The sequence below is a fragment of the Aphelocoma coerulescens genome, chromosome 29 (genome assembly GCF_041296385.1).
Source record: "Aphelocoma coerulescens isolate FSJ_1873_10779 chromosome 29, UR_Acoe_1.0, whole genome shotgun sequence".
Classification (NCBI taxonomy): Eukaryota; Metazoa; Chordata; class Aves; order Passeriformes; family Corvidae; genus Aphelocoma; species Aphelocoma coerulescens.
In genome coordinates, this window is record NC_091042.1 from 986,771 (window position 1) to 1,005,704 (window position 18,934).

At 51.7% G+C, this 18,934-nt stretch overlaps 2 protein-coding genes across 2 annotated transcripts; both read left to right on the forward strand.

Moving 5' to 3' along the window:
* The first annotated feature begins 902 nt into the window (after window positions 1-902).
* Window positions 903-5,759, forward strand: LOC138099926 (keratin, type II cytoskeletal 4-like). Its single transcript, XM_068997535.1, has 9 exons — window positions 903-1,418; window positions 2,141-2,358; window positions 3,419-3,479; window positions 3,872-3,967; window positions 4,060-4,224; window positions 4,445-4,570; window positions 4,935-5,155; window positions 5,349-5,383; window positions 5,485-5,759. The coding sequence occupies exons 1-9, from the start codon at window positions 903-905 to the stop codon at window positions 5,757-5,759; spliced, it is 1,713 nt and encodes a 570-aa protein (XP_068853636.1).
* A 4,942-nt stretch (window positions 5,760-10,701) lies between these two features.
* LOC138099929 (keratin, type II cytoskeletal 3-like) lies at window positions 10,702-14,178 on the forward strand. The gene is made up of 7 exons (XM_068997539.1): window positions 10,702-11,322; window positions 11,945-12,159; window positions 12,353-12,413; window positions 12,719-12,814; window positions 12,940-13,104; window positions 13,579-13,710; window positions 13,960-14,178. The coding sequence occupies exons 1-7, from the start codon at window positions 10,702-10,704 to the stop codon at window positions 14,176-14,178; spliced, it is 1,509 nt and encodes a 502-aa protein (XP_068853640.1).
* The last annotated feature ends 4,756 nt before the right edge of the window (window positions 14,179-18,934 follow it).

The following is an 18,934-nucleotide window of genomic DNA, read 5'->3' on the forward strand; positions in this document are numbered from 1 at the left end:
TTGTGTCGTTTTAACAATGGGGTAGGCCGGGAGCGGCTCTGCTGAGCGCTGCACGCTGTGGAGGGGCTGCAGGCCAACAAGGACCCTCAGAAAACATCCCAAAATCCCTGGAAGGTTCCTCAGAGGAAGGATGTGATCCCCTGTCAAACCTGTGGGGCAGGGAACAGTCTTGACCCCACTGGGGTGTGGCCCAACACAGATATATCGGGATATTTCGGTCTCTGCAAATCCCAGCGTGTCCTGCCCAGCTCAAGCCAACTCAGAGGGATCCAGAATGACTTAAAAACCCTTTCAGAAGACTTAAGAGGGTTTTAAAATCATCTTTATTGACATAAAAGTAGTTTTAGAGCCCTGCCAAGCACTAATGCTCCCAGTTGTGAAACACTTTGGACAGCTCACGTCACCCCTCCTCGAAGCAGGAGGTTGAAACGGAGTGCATCTGAGGGTGTGCCTGGGAGCCTGGGTTTTTGTTGGAATTCAGTGAACTCAGCCCCTGGTGTCAGGCTGAAAATGACAGATTTAGCTGAAACAAGGGTTTCCCCCGAGGGCGTGACACAGCAGAGAGTTCATGGGGCTTTGTGATGAGTGACAGCAGGCCGCGGCCCAGGGAATTTGAGTTGGAGTTTGGCTCCAACACCAACAATGCTTTTGTTTTTCTTTGCTCTCTGGGGAGTGTTTGCAGGCAGGTCATGGTTGTGGCAAAGTGAGGAGGGCGTCCTTTCAAACCTGAAAACAATGAAGAGAATGAAACAACCCCCAAAAAAATGACACCTCCACTCCCCTGGCACCAACCAGCTCCCTGCACCATAAAAAGGGGGAACCCAGCAGCTGCTCCCACACGGCTCGGCTCCGCTCGCATCCCGAGTTCCAGCCTCAGCTCAGAATTTTGGGGACCCCTCACCATGTCTCGCCAGTCCTGCGCTCTCGGCAAGGGGTTCAGCTCCAGCTCCGTGTGTTTCGGGGGCAAGAACAAGGTCGCATTCGGCTCCGTGTCCCGTGGAGGATGCCGGGGATCCGGTGGCGCCGGTGGCTTTGGCAGCAGGAGCCTCTATTCCTTGGGGGGCAGTAAAAGCACCTCCCTGGGAGGATTTGGGGGGGCTGGTGGTGCCTGCAGAGGCTTCAGCCAAGGAGGCTTCGGCTTTGGGGCTGGAGCAGGATTTGGGGGTGGCTATGGTGCAGGGAGCTTCGGTGGAGGCCTCGGCAGTGGCTTTGGTGGCTTTGGTGGAGGATTTGACGGTGGGATGGGGAGCCAGGGCTTCCCCGTGTGCCCCCCGGGCGGCATCAGGGAGGTGACCATCAACCAGAGCCTGCTGGCCCCCCTCAACCTGGAGATCGACCCCGAGATCCAGAAGGTTCGGACGCAGGAGCGGGAGGAGATCAAGAAACTCAATGATAAATTCGCCTCCTTCATCGACAAGGTTTGGAGGGGCTTCACCCTGGGATCGGGTCCCGGCTTCCCATGGCTCCGGAGGGTGGGAATGACCGGGAGATGCCCATCCAGTGCCACCTGGAGCTGGGAGTTGCACAAATCACCATAAACTGAAGGAGCTTGGGGCTGTTTCTAAGGGGAAAATGGGCTACTTTAAGGGGAACATTGGGCTATTTTGAAGGAGTAGGTGAAATTTTTTGGGTGTTTGGGGCTATTTTTAGTGGGATTTTGGGTGATTTGGGCTACTTTTAGGGAGAAGATGGGATTTTGGGTCATTTGGGCTATTTTAAAGGAGAAGATGGGATTTTTTGGGGAATATTTTTAAGGAGACATTGGGATTTGGGGTGTTTTGGGCTATACTTAAGGAGAAGATGGGATATGCAGTGATTTAGGCTATTTTTAAGGAGATAATTGGACTTTTTGGGTGTATTGGTATATTTTAAAGATGTTGGGACTTCTTTGGCTATTTTGAACAAGAAGATGCCAAACCCATGAAGTTCATTGTGTTTCTCCCATTTAGAGGCTCCAGAATTGTGGAGGGGAGGTGACCCCCTTGTGCTCACTCACCCCATCCACTGTGGTCCTACCTGTCCCGTAGGACTGGGGAGCTATCACGCAGTAAATGGGAATAAAATATGGAAAACACACGGGGAAAAATCAGTAAAAAGATGGGGTTCTGAGGGAAGAATCTGACTTTTCCCACCTGTTCAGGTCCGGTTCCTGGAGCAGCAGAACCGAGTCCTGGAGACCAAGTGGAAGCTGCTGCAGGAACAGGGGGGTGCAGGAACAGGGGGCAGGAACCTGGACCCTTTCTTTGAGACCTACATCAGCGGGCTGAGGAAGCAGTTGGATTGTCTCTCCAGCGAGAAGCACCAGCTGGAGACAGAGCTGAAGAGCTTCCAGGACATGGTGGAGGACTTCAAGACCAAGTAGGTTGTTTGGGGTGCCTGGTGGTGACTAAACAGAGAGAAAACCTCACTTCAAACAGACAAAAAAATGGAAATGTTGCTACTAATTTCAATATTGATTTTTTTTTTTTTTGCAATGGTTAGAAAATGTAAAATGTTTTGGGGAAGGTGAGTTTGGATGAAAAGTGGTGCTTTTTCAAGGTATTTCTCAGCTTTTCTCAGACTTTCTCAATATATTGCTCGAATTGTGCTTCTCCCTGAAAGAGGATCCTCCACTGTTTGTCTTCCTCAGTTAAGAGTCAGTGACATTACGATTTAAGAATTAATCAGTTGCTAAACCCAACTCTAATTTTCTCATGGATTTCCTCATGGATTCCTTCCCATAATATCCTTCAGGATTTGAGGATTTCTTTGGAAGGTTGACAGGAGGCTAAAAAAAAGAAAGGAAAAATTTTCCTGCTGTTATTTATTATAATATATAATTTACTGTAGTCTACAAATACAAAAATAAAATGTGTCCAGTTGGAAAAAGTAGAACAAAGACTGGAGAAATGAATCCACTTGAGGAATTGGACAAAAGAGTGGGAAAGGAAGTCTGGGAGTCATTGGAATCAACAAGACCTGGGATCAACCAGAGGTTGCTGGGTGAAAATTGACTTTATATTTGGAGATGAGCACCTGGAAAATTTGGGTCCGTTTGGGATTTTGGGGTGTCCTGTGCAGGGTCAGGAGCTGAACTCGGTGATCCCTGTAACTCCCTTCCAAATAAGGAGATTCCATGATACCTGTGAGGAGCTGGAGGTTCTTGGATCTTGTGGAAGGAGCTTGGAGTGGCCGCAGGCACCGGGACTCACTTTAGCAGAGCCGGAATTCCTCTTTCCAGTCTTTCCTCACCCAGGCGCTGGAGATGCAGGAGCCAGGGCTTGTCCCGAAAGGCGAAGTGCAATTCCCTGTCCATAAATCTCCCTTGTGGCAGATCTATTTTTGCCGAGTTCATGAGTCTGAGGCCAACAATGTTCATTAGGCTGAGCCAGAGCCAAAACAAGCAGCCAGATTCCATCTCCCTCCTTCCCATCCACAGGTACGAGGAGGAGATCAACAAAAGGACAGCAGCTGAGAATGAATTCGTGCTCCTGAAGAAGGTCAAGTCCTTGTTTTTAACCTAAAGGGACTCCAGGAGAGCTGGAGAGGGACTTTGGACAATGGTCTGGAGTGACAGGAGAAGGGGGAATGGCTTCCCACTGCCAGAGGGCAGGGATAGATGGGATATTGGGAAGAAGTTCTTCCCTATGAGGAGGGTGAGGCCCTGGAATGGATTTCCCAGAGCAGCTGTGGCTGCCCCATCCCTGGAATTTTCCAAGACCAGGTTGGACAGGGCTTGGAGCACCTTGGGATAGTGGAAGGTGTCCCTGCCCATGGAAAGGGGTGGAATTGCATTTAAGGTCCCTTCCAACCCAGACCATTCCATGATTCCATGAAATTTTAGATTAATCGGTGTGTGCCGGGCAGTTTTCTCATCCCATCTCTGGTGCAGGACGTGGATGGAGTCTACATGGCCAAGGTGGAACTCCAAGGAAAACTGGATTCTCTGTCAGATGAGATCAACTTCCTCAAGTGTCTTTATGAGGCGGTGAGTACTCCAGGGACACCGAGATGGGAGAGGGTTGTGGCACCATAAGGAAGCTCTGGAAGGGCTAAATCTGGGTTGGGCATCACCTGCAGGAGCTGTCCCAGATGCAGAAGACTGTGTCTGACACCTCGGTGGTTCTCTCCATGGACAACAACCGGAACCTGGACCTGGACAGCATCATTGCCGAGGTCAAGGCGCAGTATGAGGAGATCGCCAACCGGAGCCGGCTGGAGGCTGAGTCCTGGTACCGGTGCAAGGTGAATGTGGCACACGCTGCTGGGGTTCTCCAGTGTCCAGGGGGATGGGAGAGCTACTGGTGGCAGCTCAGGCCATGGCGAGATCTGGGATGTCGCTGGTGCTGGTCCATCTAGAGCGGACCTGGCACAGACTTGCTCTCCTTGGCTTCCCTGCACTGGTGTGGGAGCAACTGTGAGGTCACAGTGGACCCAATGTTCTCCTGCTGCTTCATCCCACCAGTACGAGGAACTGCAGGCGACTGCAGGCAAGCACGGGGACAGCCTCAAGGACACCAAGACCGAGATCTCGGAGCTCAACCGCATGATCCAGAGGATCCGAGCTGAGATCGAGAGTGTGAAGAAGCAGGTGGGTGTTATGTTCTTTGAGTAATGAGGAGGACCTCTTGGTCTTGCCCTTTAGAGCTTCCCTGAAGGGAAATAAGTGTGGTGGGAATTGTTGGGCATGGGAAGGACCTGGGAATAGCTGAGCCTGAGTTGCTCTGGTTGCCCAGAGAAGTTATGTATGCTCCATCCATGGAAGTGTCCGAGGCCAGGTTGGACATGGCTTGGAGCAACCTGGGGCAGTGGAAGGTGTCCCTGCTCATGCTCCAGGTCATCTTTAAGGTCCTGTCCAACCCAAACCATTCCACGTTTCTCTGATCTGGGATCATGGTTTCATCTCCCACCCGCTGCCCCCACCCCATTCATCCTGCCCATGTCTTGCCCTCCAGTGCGAGACCCTTCAGACATCAATCGCAGACGCAGAGCAGCGCGGGGAGGTGGCTCTCAAGGATGCCAGGGACAAACTGACTGAGCTGGAGACAGCCCTGCAGAAAGCCAAGACTGACCTGGCCCGGCAGCTCCGGGAATACCAGGAGCTCATGAACGTCAAGCTGGCCCTGGATGTGGAGATTGCGACCTACAGGAAGCTGCTGGAGGGCGAGGAGTGCAGGTGGGTGGGATACAGTGAGAATTCCAACGTATCCTGATCAATCAATGGGAAAAATATGTCCCATCATCTTCATAAAACATTAATGGTGTTGCCACAAGCTGTGGACCACGGTCCTATGGCTGTGACAGTGGAGCAATCCTGACCACTCCAGATGCTCTGGCAGGATCTGATGCTCCATCTCTTTTCCTTGCAGGATGTCTGGAGAGTGCCAGAGCTCCATCAGCATCTGTAAGTACTGTTCCCACGGGAGCATGGCGGGCTGGGATCAGTGCTCCCAAACTTCACGGTGGCATCAGAAGTAACCTGGTGCCTTTTGCTCCTCTCCGCAGCCGTGGTGGGCGGCAGCAGCTCCGTGGGAGGTGGATATGGCAGCGGATTGTGCCTTGGAGGAGGAGGAATTGGCTTTGGAAGCGGGAAAGGCAGCTGCAACACGGGCGGTGCTGGTTTATGCTTCAGCCTGGGAGGGGGCGGATTTGGTGCCGGGGGTGGATTCAGCTCCGGAGGGGCTGGATTTGGCTCCCTGGGTGGGGGATCTAATTCGGTGGTGGTGGGGGGATCTGGCACCGTCCTGAAGAACAGCAGCCCCACCACTCGGAGGCCATAGGAAAGGGATCAACCCCCTTGGCCCCGGCACCCAGAGGAGAAAGGGAGCGAATTGCACGATGACCCCCAATGACCACCGAGTGATGGGCGCTGACGGCACCTTAAACCACCACCCAAGCTGCGGGTAGTAGACAAACATGGCCAAACCCACCTGCTAAGGACTGAGATTCCCAAGAGCATCTGAGAACAGCTCTATCCCTCGTGCTCCTCTCCAACTGCTGGACATCAGAGTGCCCAGGTCTCCTTCAGGAGCAGGACTTGCCCATTCATGGGGAGCCCCAAACCCGGCTGGGATGAGCCGCACCCTCCAAGCAAGAGGCACCTGACCACAGGCAGGAGCGGGGATGGATCTGAGTGCAGCTCCAAGTGCGGCGGGAAGCCTCGGCTTTTCTCAAGCTCTTGTGCTGGATCCAGGTTTAATCAGTGCCATGCATCAGCCACAGCTCGAGCTCTAAAACGGGAATTTCCTCCCGGTGCCTCGGCCCAGCTGAAGATGTGTCTCACCCAACTGACTTAATTTGCTTTTTCCCCCCGAGTTTCACTCGTGCTGTTGTAAAATGTTTATTTTTACTTAGGGTTCACCTTTCCCTCGGGACCATGGGAACAATCGTGTGTGTTTGCTTAAGCCTTTCTCCTTGGCATGTGCCATCCCCCAATAAACAAGAGAGGCAGAAACCTGGTGTGGTTTTCTCCCTGACCAAAGAGTTTCGTGTTGTGACAAGTCTTGTCTCTGATGAGATCTGAAAATGTTTCCTGACTTTCTCTTGCCCTTTCAAGTCTGAATTTAAAGGAACCCAGGTGAAGGTGCAACTGGGGCTCCTCTCACTTCTCTCTGTCTCCAAAAACGTGGGGGGTTTGTGAGTTTGGCAGGAATGAGAATGGTCTCACCGGGGAGGTTGTTGGAACTTTGGGTGCAGTGACAGTGACACAGTCAGGGGAGTCTTGGTGACAGCCCTGGGAATGAGCCGGCTCCTGGCAGAGAGAAAGGGGCAGTCCCTGGATCCTCCTGTCTGTCCTGAGGGATCTCCGGATGTTGCAGAGACTGTTGTCCCCCCATGGTCCACACCAGATCTGAGCAGACCTTCAGACTTCGTGGATTTTAGGAGACTCTTCCTTTCCTCCTTCTCTTCCTAAGCCCTTTCCATGCTGGAGTTAGCCAATTTGGGCTGTTCCCCAGCTGTCCCACCTCTCCCTGGCCACCGTCCCTGACCACACGACTGCCCACCTTGTCTTCCGAGGTGACCCCAGGATGGCGGTGCCACAGCTGGAACTCCCAGGTCACTCTTTGCACAACTCCAAGTGCTTTAGGAGCATCCTACCGTGGTTGGTGTGGGAGAAGGAAGGGTGGTCATCATCCCTCCAAATAATTTGGAGATAATTCCTCAGTATCCATGACTTTGGAGCCAGCCCTGCAGCTTTTCCTGCTGTCTGGACTCACCAGGGACCCATGGGTTGCTCTTAAGGGATCTCCAAATGGTGAGACCATTGGAAGAGCAAGACCTTCCCCCCCGCTCCATCAGACCCCACCTGTCCCCTAAAGCAGAGTATTTCAATACATTTCGATGCCCGAACTCCTGCTGTGGTTTGACCTCTTGCTCAGGAGACTTCGAATCAAATCCCTGGCCAACCACAGACTGTGCTTGGGGTGACTCATCCCATTTCTCCCATGTTCCGTTCTGAGCTGGTAAAGGCTGAAGACACCCAGTACCAGCAGCGACAGGCGGAATGCCACAGTGGAATGTCACAATGCTGCCAGCATGGGCTTGTCACTGCTTGGGTGGGGACACAGTTTGGGTGATGGTTAAACATTCGGGGAGTTGTAAAAGTGACCTGAAGTGGTGTTGAACGAAAAGGCATTGACCTCCCTTGGCATCACCCCAATCCCTCAGAGTCACCCCAATCCCTCAGAGTCACCCCAATCCAAACTGGATTCTGGTGGGAACTCTCGCCTAAGGAGAGACAAAGGGCTTCGCCAGGAGCACAAAGGCCATCGTTAAAACAAACATACACCCAAATCCCTCCCCTTTTGTTCCTGGGATGCACCAGCATTTAGGGGAAAATTCTCCCAGGCCGGACACAGAGGTGACATAATTCCTGCCTTTTGCTGAAAGAGAGAAAACATTTTCTGTGGTCTGAAAATAGGATTGGATTCATCAGGGTTTGCCCCTGCCCAGGGCAGGGGATGGACCAAGATGAGCTTTAAGGTCCCTTTCAGCCCAAACAATTCCATGATTCTGTGATTTCATGGTTTCCTCTCAGTTATTCAAGGCCTGTTTATTTTTACAGCATCATGGAACAGTTTGGGTAGGAAGTCACCTCTAAAGGTCATTTTCCTTCCCTGGGGGCTCCAGGAGAGCTGTAGAGGGACTAGGAAAGGGTCTGAAATGATGGGACAAGGGGTGATGGTTTCCAGCTGGAAGAGGGCAGGATTAGATGGGCTATCAGGAAGGAATTCCTCCCCGTAAGGGTGGGCAGGCCCTGGAATGGATTTCCCAGAGCAGCTGTGGCTGCCCCATCCCCAAAAGGGCCCAAGGCCAGGTTGGACAAGGCTCGGAGCAGCCTGGGATAGAGGGAGGTGTCTCTGCCCATGGCAGGGGTGGGATGGGACGATCTTTCCACTCCTTTCCACCCAAACCATTTCACTTCTGCCCATCATGTTTGAACCGAGAGGTGATGTCGATACCCAAATCCCAGCTCAATTTCCTAAGCTTGGCTGAGCCGTGGCCATGACTCACCGCCCGGCGTTATCTCTCCGCGGGCGCTTGGGGCTCCACCGTTTGCTGACTCGGGAACTCTCTTCCCCTGGGAACAGGAGAACTTTCGGATCGTGTCATCCCGCCCACAGAAGGAGAAAACAATCCTAACAAAAATCCCCCAGGAAAATGTAACCAGGGGTTTGATAATGCTGAGGGAGGCGGGTCTTGCCTGGGCTGTTGGGGGACAGTGTCTTAGTCCCCATTTTTCTTGTCTGTGTACTGATTTCTTTTCTATTTTTTGATTTCTTGCCTAAAAATCCCTCTGTCCAACCCTGCATTCCTTTGCTCCCACAGTGATGTTTTGATATTATATTTATTTATTTTTTCAAAGCTAGGACTTGATGATCTTGAAGGTCTTTTTTAGTCTTAATAATTCTATGATCCTGTGATTTTTCTTAGCCTTATCTACTGCCCCAATCCACCTCTTGAGTCCTCCCAGATCCACACAGGTCCGGGAGGTGGGATAAACACAGGGAATGTCATGTTTTCCAGTGGAAATGCCAGTTGAGCTGCACGTCCGGGTCCCAAGGCACTTTTGGAAAAGGGTGTCTGGGCGATATTTTTAGAGGTACTTAAATATCTGACGATACCAGAAGTTGCTGGTGTGGATTTTCCAGAAGCTCTTAATTAAAGTGCGTCCTGTGGGAATTCCGAGACCTGCACTAGCTGGCTGCCAGCACAGTTAGACGCCTCCACAGCTGCCGGTTTGGACTTCCCTATGTCCTAGGTGGCTTTAAAATGTCGAAAAGCAGTAAAAAAATTGAGTTTCTATCTAAAAAAAAGAAAATAAGACTAACTGTTATTTGATAAGCAAGGCAAGAGGGTGGATCTGTGATGATTTTTGGATTAAATGACTTACAGAGCCAACCCAAATCATTCATGATTCTGTGAAGGGTGGTGCATGCCCAATCCCTGGAAGTGTCCAAGGTCAGGTGGGACAGGGGCTCGGAGCCACCTGGGATAGTGGAAGGTGTCCGTGCCCATGGCAGGGGTGGAACGAGATGGGCTTTAAGGTCCTTTCCAACCCAAGCCATTCTGGAATTCTGTGACAGATCAAAGTCTGAATCCATCCTCAGACTGCGATTGGAACTGGAGGATTCTGACAAACTCCTGCCTTTCTAAAATCTACATCTGCCAAAGATATATTTGCATATAAACACCAAAATAAGCGAAACAGCTGAAAAAAGTGGTGATTCCTCCAAGCCCTGTGCTCTCCTCATTTCCACGTCTCTACAAATGAGTCGAGCTCTATTAATTGCATTTAAATTGTTCCAGGGCGCATGATGTGGGCAGCAAGGTTTGGGATCCCTCCTCTCACTGCATTCCCGGGGCTGTCCCTCTGTCTGCCCACACATCCCACCACGGCAGCTGGTGCCTGGTGCCTCTATGGTCCTGAAGCCTTCAGAAAATCCTACACAGGTTTCCCAGATGGGGTATTTCCTCACCAGTGCTGAGATTATCTTGGCGTGAAGACAGTGGGACATGCTTCAGTCCAACAATAAATGAATTTCCAGTGCCAGCACTGGCATCTCGTCACCGGTGAAGTTTTATTTATCAAAAAGGTGCAGAGCCTCATCAAATTGCAATTTGCTGAACCCTGGCTGTAGATTGAGAAACTCAATTCTCGGAGCCAAAGGCAATTTTCCAAGTAAAAAGAAGGCTGAGGGTGTAACTCAGGTGTGTTTTGTGAATTGTGAAAGCTGGGCTACAACTTGGCATGAGCCGCAGTACCTGCCTGCAATGGGGCTTTGGAGTGAGAGATTTAAAGATAAACACAAGCAGGGAAACAACCCCAGTGGATGAAAGGTGGAAAAAAATGCCTGGTGTATCCTAGGGAGGCTCTTGCTGCTCCACAAGGTGTAGTATTCCTTAGTCATGGAGTGCTGGGAGCCCCAGTTGGATCTTTTTTGCCTTTTCTCCTGTATTAGAGGGTGTGTTTCTGGGTAGGGTCAATGTTTGGCAAATTTGAGATGGAAATCTTTAGCCACGCCATGCTGATGAAGACAGGAGCTGTCTCCTCCTTCACGCCCATGCAGACCCATCCCACCTCCAAAAATACATAAAAGGGAGCATCTGCTGCCCTCCAGCCAGAGGGACCGACTTCCCTTCTTCCACCCACCTCCTCAACCACAACCCCGCCGAGCTCCTCAGCTTCTCCATTTTTGGCTCTTTTGAGGATAACCAGCCATGTCTCGTCAGTCTGTCTGCAGGAGCTTCGGAGGGGGCAGCAGAAGGGGCTTCAGCTCCTGCTCTGCGATCGGTGGCGGCTTTGGAGGCGGCAGCCGGAGCAGGAGCAGCTACAGCTCGTACTCAGTGTCCAGAGGATTCGTAGGCGGAGGACGGTGCGGGGGCTTCGGCAGCCGGAGCCTCCACAACATGGGGGGCAGCACCAGGATGTCCATGGGCGGGTGTTACGGTGGCGGGTACGGGGGCAGGATGGGCGGCTTTGGCGGGAGCTACGGGGGCCTCGGCAGCTTTGGGGGTGGAATGGGTGGAGGAGGAATGTGTGGCTTTGGAGGGATGGGTGGAGGTGGAATGGGTGGTGGAGGAGGAATGGGTGGCTTCAGTGGAGGAATGGGTGGCTTTGGTGGCGGGATGGGTGGTGGAGGAATGGGTGGCTTTGGTGGCCCAGGCTTTGGCATGGGTGGCCCTGGGAGAGGTGGCCCCGGGATCCAGCCAGTGCAGATTGACACAACCCTCCTGCGTCCGGTCCATGTCGAGATCGATCCCCAGATCCAGCAAGTTAAAAACCAGGAGAAGGAGCAGATCAAGACCCTGAACAACCAGTTTGCCTCCTTCATTGACAAGGTGAGAGATTGTGCTTGATTAAGGTCAAAATTAGGAGGAACTTCCCAGCTGTGCAGAAATGTCTTTTTGGAGCTGAATCCCAGCAGGCAGAGAAGCTTGAGCAGAGCCTTTTCATTAAGGGAAGAGATGGGAATCTCTCCTCCACAGCAGATCAAAGCAATGTCTCCAGGGCTTTCATCTTCCCTGTTGCACCAAGCTCTACTCTGAGGTTACTCTTGCAAGCAGGTTCAACACCTCCAACCTCCGCAGGTTTCGGGCACAGATTCTCCCTCCTCCACCACTCTGCCCAAACAACTTCCCATTTAAGTATTAATTTATACATTTTTCTCTTTGTTTTCAAATCTCCAGGCTTTTAAATCTAGGCTAGAGATCAGATTTCCACACTGTCTGCGGTGGGGACGGACTCGGAGTAAGGGCAATGTGTAAAAGCTCCTTTGAGTAGACAACTATTAGAAATTTCTTTTTTTCCCTGATTTTGCAGCTTAGGCACCAACAGAAATTAAAAAAACCCCAGAGTTAATTGGTTCTCTCATCACCATGCAAATCCTCCTGAGTGATGCAAGAGATGTGTTGGTGGGAGCTGTTCCAGTGTGATGGTGGGTCCTCCGTGTCTTGGCTGTAGGTCCGATTCCTGGAGCAGCAGAACAAGGTGCTCTCCACCAAGTGGGAGCTGCTCCAGCAGCAAGGGCCGTCGGGGCCAAGGAAGAACCTGGATGTGATCTTTGAGAATTACATCCAGAACCTGCGGAGGCAGCTGGACTCAATCCTGGCGCAGCGGGGGCAGCTGGAGTCGGAGCTGCAGAACATGCAGCAGTACGTGGAGGATTACAAAACCAAGTGAGTTGGAGCCAGGAGCATCTCAAGCAGCCTTTTGGTCACTTTAATTTCCCCCAACTGCTTTTTATTTCGATGGTGGAGATAGTTTTTCAGCCTAAATATTTTAATTTAGTGTTTTTTCCCTTTTTGTTTGTTTCTCATGGCTCTAGGCAGGAAAATCCATGATCTCAGTTTGTGCTTTTCCTCTCCATAGGTATGAGGAAGAGATCAACCGGCGCACGACAGCTGAGAACGAGTTCGTGGTGCTGAAGAAGGTGAGTCACTGGCAACACAAAACAATTGCTCAGTATCTGGCTTTACCTGTGCTTGAATGGGAACTGTGGAGTTTTTAAGATCTCCCAGCTGATATCTGGAATCCCTTATATTCAATTTGCATAATTGAATGAAACCACGACATTATCTATTTTTAATTATTTATAATTATGGTTATAGAATTATATATAAACATAATGATGTCCCAGTGAATAACACCAAACCCTCAGCACGGATGGTGATTCCCACAAGCCCGAAGGATTCCCAAGAGGAAACAGAACTATTTTCTGTGGGATCTTTCCTTTAGGATGTGGACAGTGCCTACATGACCAAAGTCGAGCTGGAAGCCAAGGTGGGAGCTCTGACAGACGAAATCAACTTCCTGAGGTGCATCTATGAGGAGGTAGGAGCTCTCCCTTCTCCAGGGAGGCTGGAATTGCAATGAGGAGGCCAAACATTGAGGATGGCCGGGGTGTGCGGGTGGATGTAGGCTTGAGATGGTGCCTCTGACTCATGTCTTGGTTGCAGGAGCTGTCTCAGATGCAGACGATCAGCCGGGACCTGTCTGTGGTGGTGTCCATGGACAACAACCGGCACCTGGACCTGGACAGCATCATCGAGGAGGTCCGGCGCCAGTATGAGCAGATTGCCCAGAGCAGCCGGGCCGAGGCTGAGGCCTGGTACCAGAGCCAGGTGAGTTGGGAAGCAGTCAAGGCTCCTGGGTGTGGCTTGGTGATTTACAATAATTTATGGCTGGGTGAGACACCTCCTCAAGCTAACGGAGCTGGAGCTCGTGGTGCAAGGAAGCTCCAGAGGGATTGAGCTGCTTTTGAGGTATCTGACTCACTGTTCCCAATACGTCCCAAGTTCCTTGAGGTGCATGGCACTAACCACTCAATAAAAATGTCCCAAAATGCACTTTAATGAGAAAATTCAGCCCAAAGTGGCTTTTCAGAAGCCAAGAGATTCTTTTTAGTGTCACTAAGATCCATTTCAAAGCTCAAACCCCATGACTGAGTCCCAGAATCACACTGAACATTGAGCTGGGCATCCACCGGCAGCGCAGTGGGTCCTCATAGCATCACCTGAGCCTTGAAACTGGGGACAAACCTCCCTGAGGCACCAGGAATGTGTTAGTGATGGGTCGTTCTGTCTTGGTGCCATCAGTACGAGCAGCTCCAGAGCACGGCTGGCCGGCACGGGGACAACCTCCGCAACACCAAGATTGAGATCCAGGAGCTGACGAGGAACATTCAGAGGCTGCGGGCTGAGATTGAGAATGTGAAGAAGCAGGTAGGGGTTGGTTGGTGTGTCGGGGATGAGATTGAGGACGTGAAGAAAGGAAGGGGCTGGTTGGTGTCTCAGGGGAAGATGGCAGCAGGTTGGATCACAAATGACCATGAGTGGGGCAGAAACCTTCCATCACCCCAAGTTCATTTCATGCAGATGTTTATTTTCCTCCTGATTTCTCCTCTTGGGGCTCTGAGGACTGATCATCAGGGACAAGATGAGGTCTGAGAAAGCTCCTGTTGTGCTTCCCAGAACCAGCAGCTGCAGGCAGCCATTGCTGAGGCTGAGGAGAGGGGGGAGATGGCCCTCAAAGATGCCAGGTTGAAGTTGGAGGAGCTGGAGAGCGCCCTGCAGAAGGACAAGGAGGAGCTGGCTCGCCTGCTGAAGGAGTACCAGGAGCTGCTGAATGTCAAGATCGCGCTGGACGTTGAGATTGCCATGTACAGGAAGCTGCTGGAGGGGGAGGAGAACAGGTAAAACACCTGAGCTCTCATTGGGTGTTGTAATCTACACCGGACACCTGCATTATTGACTGTAATCCCAAACCAATTCTTTGGGCTAACGGGGTGGACCTTGAGATTGATGCTCTGCAGAATATTCTGGGGGTCAGGACCCATAACTGGCTCCCTAGAGGCGGCAGAGCTTCTGCCCCATTGCTGTCACTGCTGAGTTTTTAATGAACCTCAAATCTGGAGAAACCTCATTGTAGAGAGGAATTGCCAACCCCTTCCCTCCTCCAATTTTTTCCATAGTGGCTTAGGAGGGTGAACCAGGAAAATGATTTGACAGTGTAAACACAGTTTAAAGTTTTTACAACTGCTCTTTTATTGGGTAATTAAAATGTCCAATTTCCTTCCCAGGCTGTGCAACGACAACATGTCCAACATCAACGTCTGTAAGTATTGGCCTCGGGGCCCTTCAGAAGCAGCATAAGACTCTGTTTTTTCAGAGACAGAGCCTGAGACTGGGCAAAATGGGAACATGATGTGTGCTTCTCTTCCAGCTGTGGTGGGCAGGACCACTATCTCTGGAGGCAGAGGAAGCATGGGAGGAGGATTCGGAGGCAGCGGCATGGGAGGAGGATTCGGAGGCGGCAGCTGTGGAATGGGAGGAGGATTTGGAGGCGGCAGCGGCATGGGAGGAGGAATGGGAGGAGGCGGCATCTGCGGAGGAGGCAGCAGCTTTGGAGGAGGCAGCATGGGCGGCAGCTGCGGGATGGGGGGAGGAGTGTACGCTGGGGGCTTCTCCTCTGGAAGCGGAAGGATGTGTGGCTCTGGCGGGGGATCGTCCTCCGTGCGGAGATGCGTCACCACCACCTCGGTCAAATCTTCGGGAGTGAGATTCTGAGCCCCGAAGGTTGACAAGGAAAGAAGCATCTCCTCTCTCCTCCCGGCAGCAGCCCAGCCTCCTGAAGCCCAGCTCTGGTGTCCTGCAATGGGATGAACTGTGTTCCTCCCACCCAACTCGTCCCAGCTCCTGGTCCCACCTGGGGGTTTGGTGGTGATGCTGTGGGTGTCCTGGCACCGGGAGCTGCCTGGCAGGAGGGGCCGCTCTGCCTTCCTCGCTGTGTTGTACATTTCTTGTGGCAAACGTGTATAAAACCCCTCTTTCCTCCTCGCTCCTCCTGTTCTGTGTCCCTGGGATGCTTCTCTGTGTGTCCTTCCCATTATTCCCTTTGAAGGCCTTTGGGGTCAGGGTGGGTGTGGGGCAAGCGGGACTCGTCCCCTGGGGAGGGGACATCTCAGCAGGTGGCCAGAGGGATGAGCTGGCCCAGGGTGGAGCTTCTGGGCAGCTTTGCTCACTTGGCAGCCCCAGGCGTGCTGCCAACAGGAGCTTCCCTGGAGCTCCGGCTTCCTCTCCACTTGTCCCTGCTCTCGGTGACATCTCACACACATCTCGGGGACACCTCACACACATCTGGACTATTCCTAAGGAGAACAAAATTGTCCTTCAGTGCCTGGCTCCCATGACACAGTCTGAGATGTCCTGTCCCCACCTCCCCCCTCCTCTGTGGGCTGCCCTCCTTCCTTGGGATGTTGCCATTCCCAATAAATTGCAGAGAATATTCCTGACGTCGCTGTGTTGCTGCTTTGGGAGCTGCTCTGGGCAGGGTGGGAGGGGATGTCATTCTTCTGCCTGTCCCTGTGTTTTGAGGGAACAGATCAGGGTGGGGATGGATCAGGGCAGGTGCCCCAGCTCAGAAGATGCTCTTGACTCTCATCTGGAGGCACAAGCCTATATCCACAATGGTGGGGGCCTGGATCCCCCAGCCAAACAATGAGAAATAAGAGCCCAGGCTGGAGACCTGGAATCACTGAATAATGGAATGGGTTGGGTTGAAAGGGACCTTAAGGATCATCCCATTCCAACCCCCTGCCATGAACAGGGACACCTTCCACTAGTCAGGAGGTGTCCCACCCCTTGGACCAGCCAATGCAATTAAGTTGCTGCTTCTGAGGTTCCTTTCGGATCATCTCCAGGTGCAGGAGACTTTGACCTGTGTTAGGGGAAGGAGATGGCACCAGTGTTGCTGTGGGCTGTGGTGGGAGGGCAGGTGAATACAGATCAGGATGTTGGCCATACATCTGCAGCTGGCTGCAGTCAGCCACAAACTCATCTGCCCTGGGGTGAGCCATGATTCCAGCCGTGGGAAGATGATGGGCTGGGAAGGTGTGATTCATCCCCAGCTGTGAGCTCAGGTACCATCCTCTCCCTGAGAGGCCGATTAATTCCCCAGTGGCTCATCCCTGCTCCGAGAGCAGGGGGGAGAGATTTGGAGGAGCTCAGGAGGGGGTTTGGGAGGGGAGTCTGGAGTGTTTGATCTGAGCTGTGCTGTGGTTCCTCCACCACCTGGAGAGATCAAAGAGGCAGAAAATGCTGTCAGTGGTGGTTCAGGAGTCCCACAACAGCCTCTGGGAGTTGCTGATGTTCCCAGAGTGGGCCAGGAAGCTGCAGACTCAAGAAGAGGTCCAGGAAAGGCAACAGGCTACAGGCTTCTTGGATGTGAGAATTCTCCTGTTGGAAGCCCAGCAGGAGGGTGCCAGGATTGGGGAACATGGCGGGGTTTGGCCCAAAGAGCAGATGCTGAGAAGGCTCTGAGAAGCTGGTGATGTGCCAGGAGCACTTTGAGGTTTGGCTTGGGGCAAGAGTCACCTGTTTTGGTGCTTAATCACCTGTTCCAGTGCTTAATTTTAAGAGTGTTTCTTCTCAGCTTTAAAATCCAGAACACAGCTTTGTAGCACCATTGTGAGGAGTTGTTGCAACACCTCCTCTGTGCGAGATCCGTGACGGAAGCTCTTGGCTGGGTCAGATGCAAAGCTGGAGCATGGCTCGGTCTCCATCCACGTTTTCTGCCGAGCTCACATTTTCCCCGGTGTTGATCTTACAGTGTTCAACTCCTTGTGTAAGAGATCTGAGGATCGGCTTGGTGTTGAATCTCACCTGGAGGAGGCCAAAGTGACTCCAGGTTTGGAATAATCTGCACATCTTGTCTGAAGACGTCAGAGTGACTCAATCTGGGTGTTTTATCTGCAGGAGCTGAGTGTGGTCAGCACCCAGGCATCTGGCTGACTTTGCAGATCTTCCTCCTCGTTGTGGAACCTCCTTGTGGGATGTTCCAGTGAAATCCTGGTGCCTTCATACAATGGGTTTGGCAGTTGGGAGGGAGGCCAGGAGAAGGGATGGTCTGTTTTCTCCACCTCCACCCGAGCCCCTCTGCAGCTGCCCCGGGCTGCTCACCACGAGCGAGTGCTGGGCTGCAGGATGGTCTGGAGAACGTAAATCTCCACCTGGGAGATGACCATGGAGAAACCAGCCCATCTTGATTGCAGCTGCTTTTGGAAGGGAGGGTGTCCCCTCCGGGCTGTGGGGATGCTGTCCATTCTCCTGCTGAAGGAACACACACCTGGGTAACCTTTGGCCAACCACTGGTCCCCCTCAAAGCTTGATAACCTTGTCCCTCAAGGGTGGGATAAACATTGGTCAGCTCTTACCTGAGTCCATTGGGGGTGGGAATAACCCTTGGACAAGTGTTTTCTGAGTCCCTCACGGGTGGGACAACCCTTGGCCAGCTCTTGCCTGAATCCCTCGGGAGGGGGATAACTCTTGATCAGCCAGGAGTTGGGAGCGGGATAACTCTTGTTCACATGTTACCGAGCCCCCAAGTGTGGCATAACCCTTGGCCAGCTCTTACTGAGTCGCTCAAGAGTGGGATAATGCTTGGCCAACCACTGACTCCTTCAAGGGTAGTGTTCTCCCCTCCCTCACACCCTGTTCCATGCAGACCATGGGGCTCAGTACCCCTGTCCCAGTGACAGTCAGGGACATTTTTGTTTCTGATGCCTTGTGATACTTTCAAATTTTCACATTTAGTTGCCCAGATCTCATTGGAGACTGAAAATTCCTTCTGAAGGTCTGTGCTCATACTTAGGTCTTTTGAATGGCCTTAAATTCATATTTTAAATATTTTCAAGGGCTAGAATGTGCATTTTCTGTCATTTTTTCATTACTTGTGCTGTCTGTTTTCTAGGAAAATGTGAACATTCATTTTCTATTTAATTCATTAAATTATTTAGATATTTAATTGATAATATCCAGGTAGATAAAACCTTCAGAATGCCTCTTAACTAGTATTTACAGACTTGACTTCCTTTTAAATTAGAATCTACTTTTTTTTTGGAACACACTGATATAATTTGTATTTTCTGTAATTAATTAAAATTTCATTTCCATGCAACACAAAAAGAAGGGTTTATTTCAGAGACATCCTATCAAACGCATTTCTAAACCGCATTCCTAAACCACATTCCTTTCCCAATAGATTATTTGGAAGCAAAAGGTTATACTGTGCCTTGGGGGTTGTAACAGCTCCATTTCTCAGCAGGCTTTTCCATGTCAGTCATCTCATTTTTGGGAAAAAAACAGGTAAATCAGAGGTCGTGGGATTCACCAGAGCAGAAGGAATCCCTCACCACTTCGAATTGTTCATCTGTCGCTCCTCTTCCGTCGTGTTTGTCTGTCTGTCCCTGACATCATCACCGAAGGGTTCCTGAAGTGTCGCTTCATTCTTCCCCAAGCTGTCATTCCCTGTCACCCTCAGAACACTGAGGAGTGTGAGATGATTCCAGTCACCTTCTTCCCTCTGCTTCAGCATCATCCAAAGCCCCAGCTGGTTGTCCCAGATTTGGGGAGTTGCAAGAGGAGGGAATTTAGTCCACAGGCAGAAGACACTCCC

Bases quoted from the DNA above. Each gene is read 5' to 3' on its own strand.
- LOC138099926 (XM_068997535.1), top strand. From the start codon at position 903: ATGTCTCGCCAGTCCTGCGCTCTCGGCAAGGGGTTCAGCTCCAGCTCC. The intron at 3,968-4,059 runs GTGAGTACTCCA...CATCACCTGCAG, and splicing joins TCAAGTGTCTTTATGAGGCG to GAGCTGTCCCAGATGCAGAA. The intron at 5,156-5,348 runs GTGGGTGGGATA...TTTTCCTTGCAG, and splicing joins CTGGAGGGCGAGGAGTGCAG to GATGTCTGGAGAGTGCCAGA.
- LOC138099929 (XM_068997539.1), top strand. From the start codon at position 10,702: ATGTCTCGTCAGTCTGTCTGCAGGAGCTTCGGAGGGGGCAGCAGAAGG. The intron at 12,815-12,939 runs GTAGGAGCTCTC...TCTTGGTTGCAG, and splicing joins TGAGGTGCATCTATGAGGAG to GAGCTGTCTCAGATGCAGAC. The intron at 13,711-13,959 runs GTTGGTTGGTGT...TCCCAGAACCAG, and splicing joins ATGTGAAGAAGCAGGTAGGG to CAGCTGCAGGCAGCCATTGC.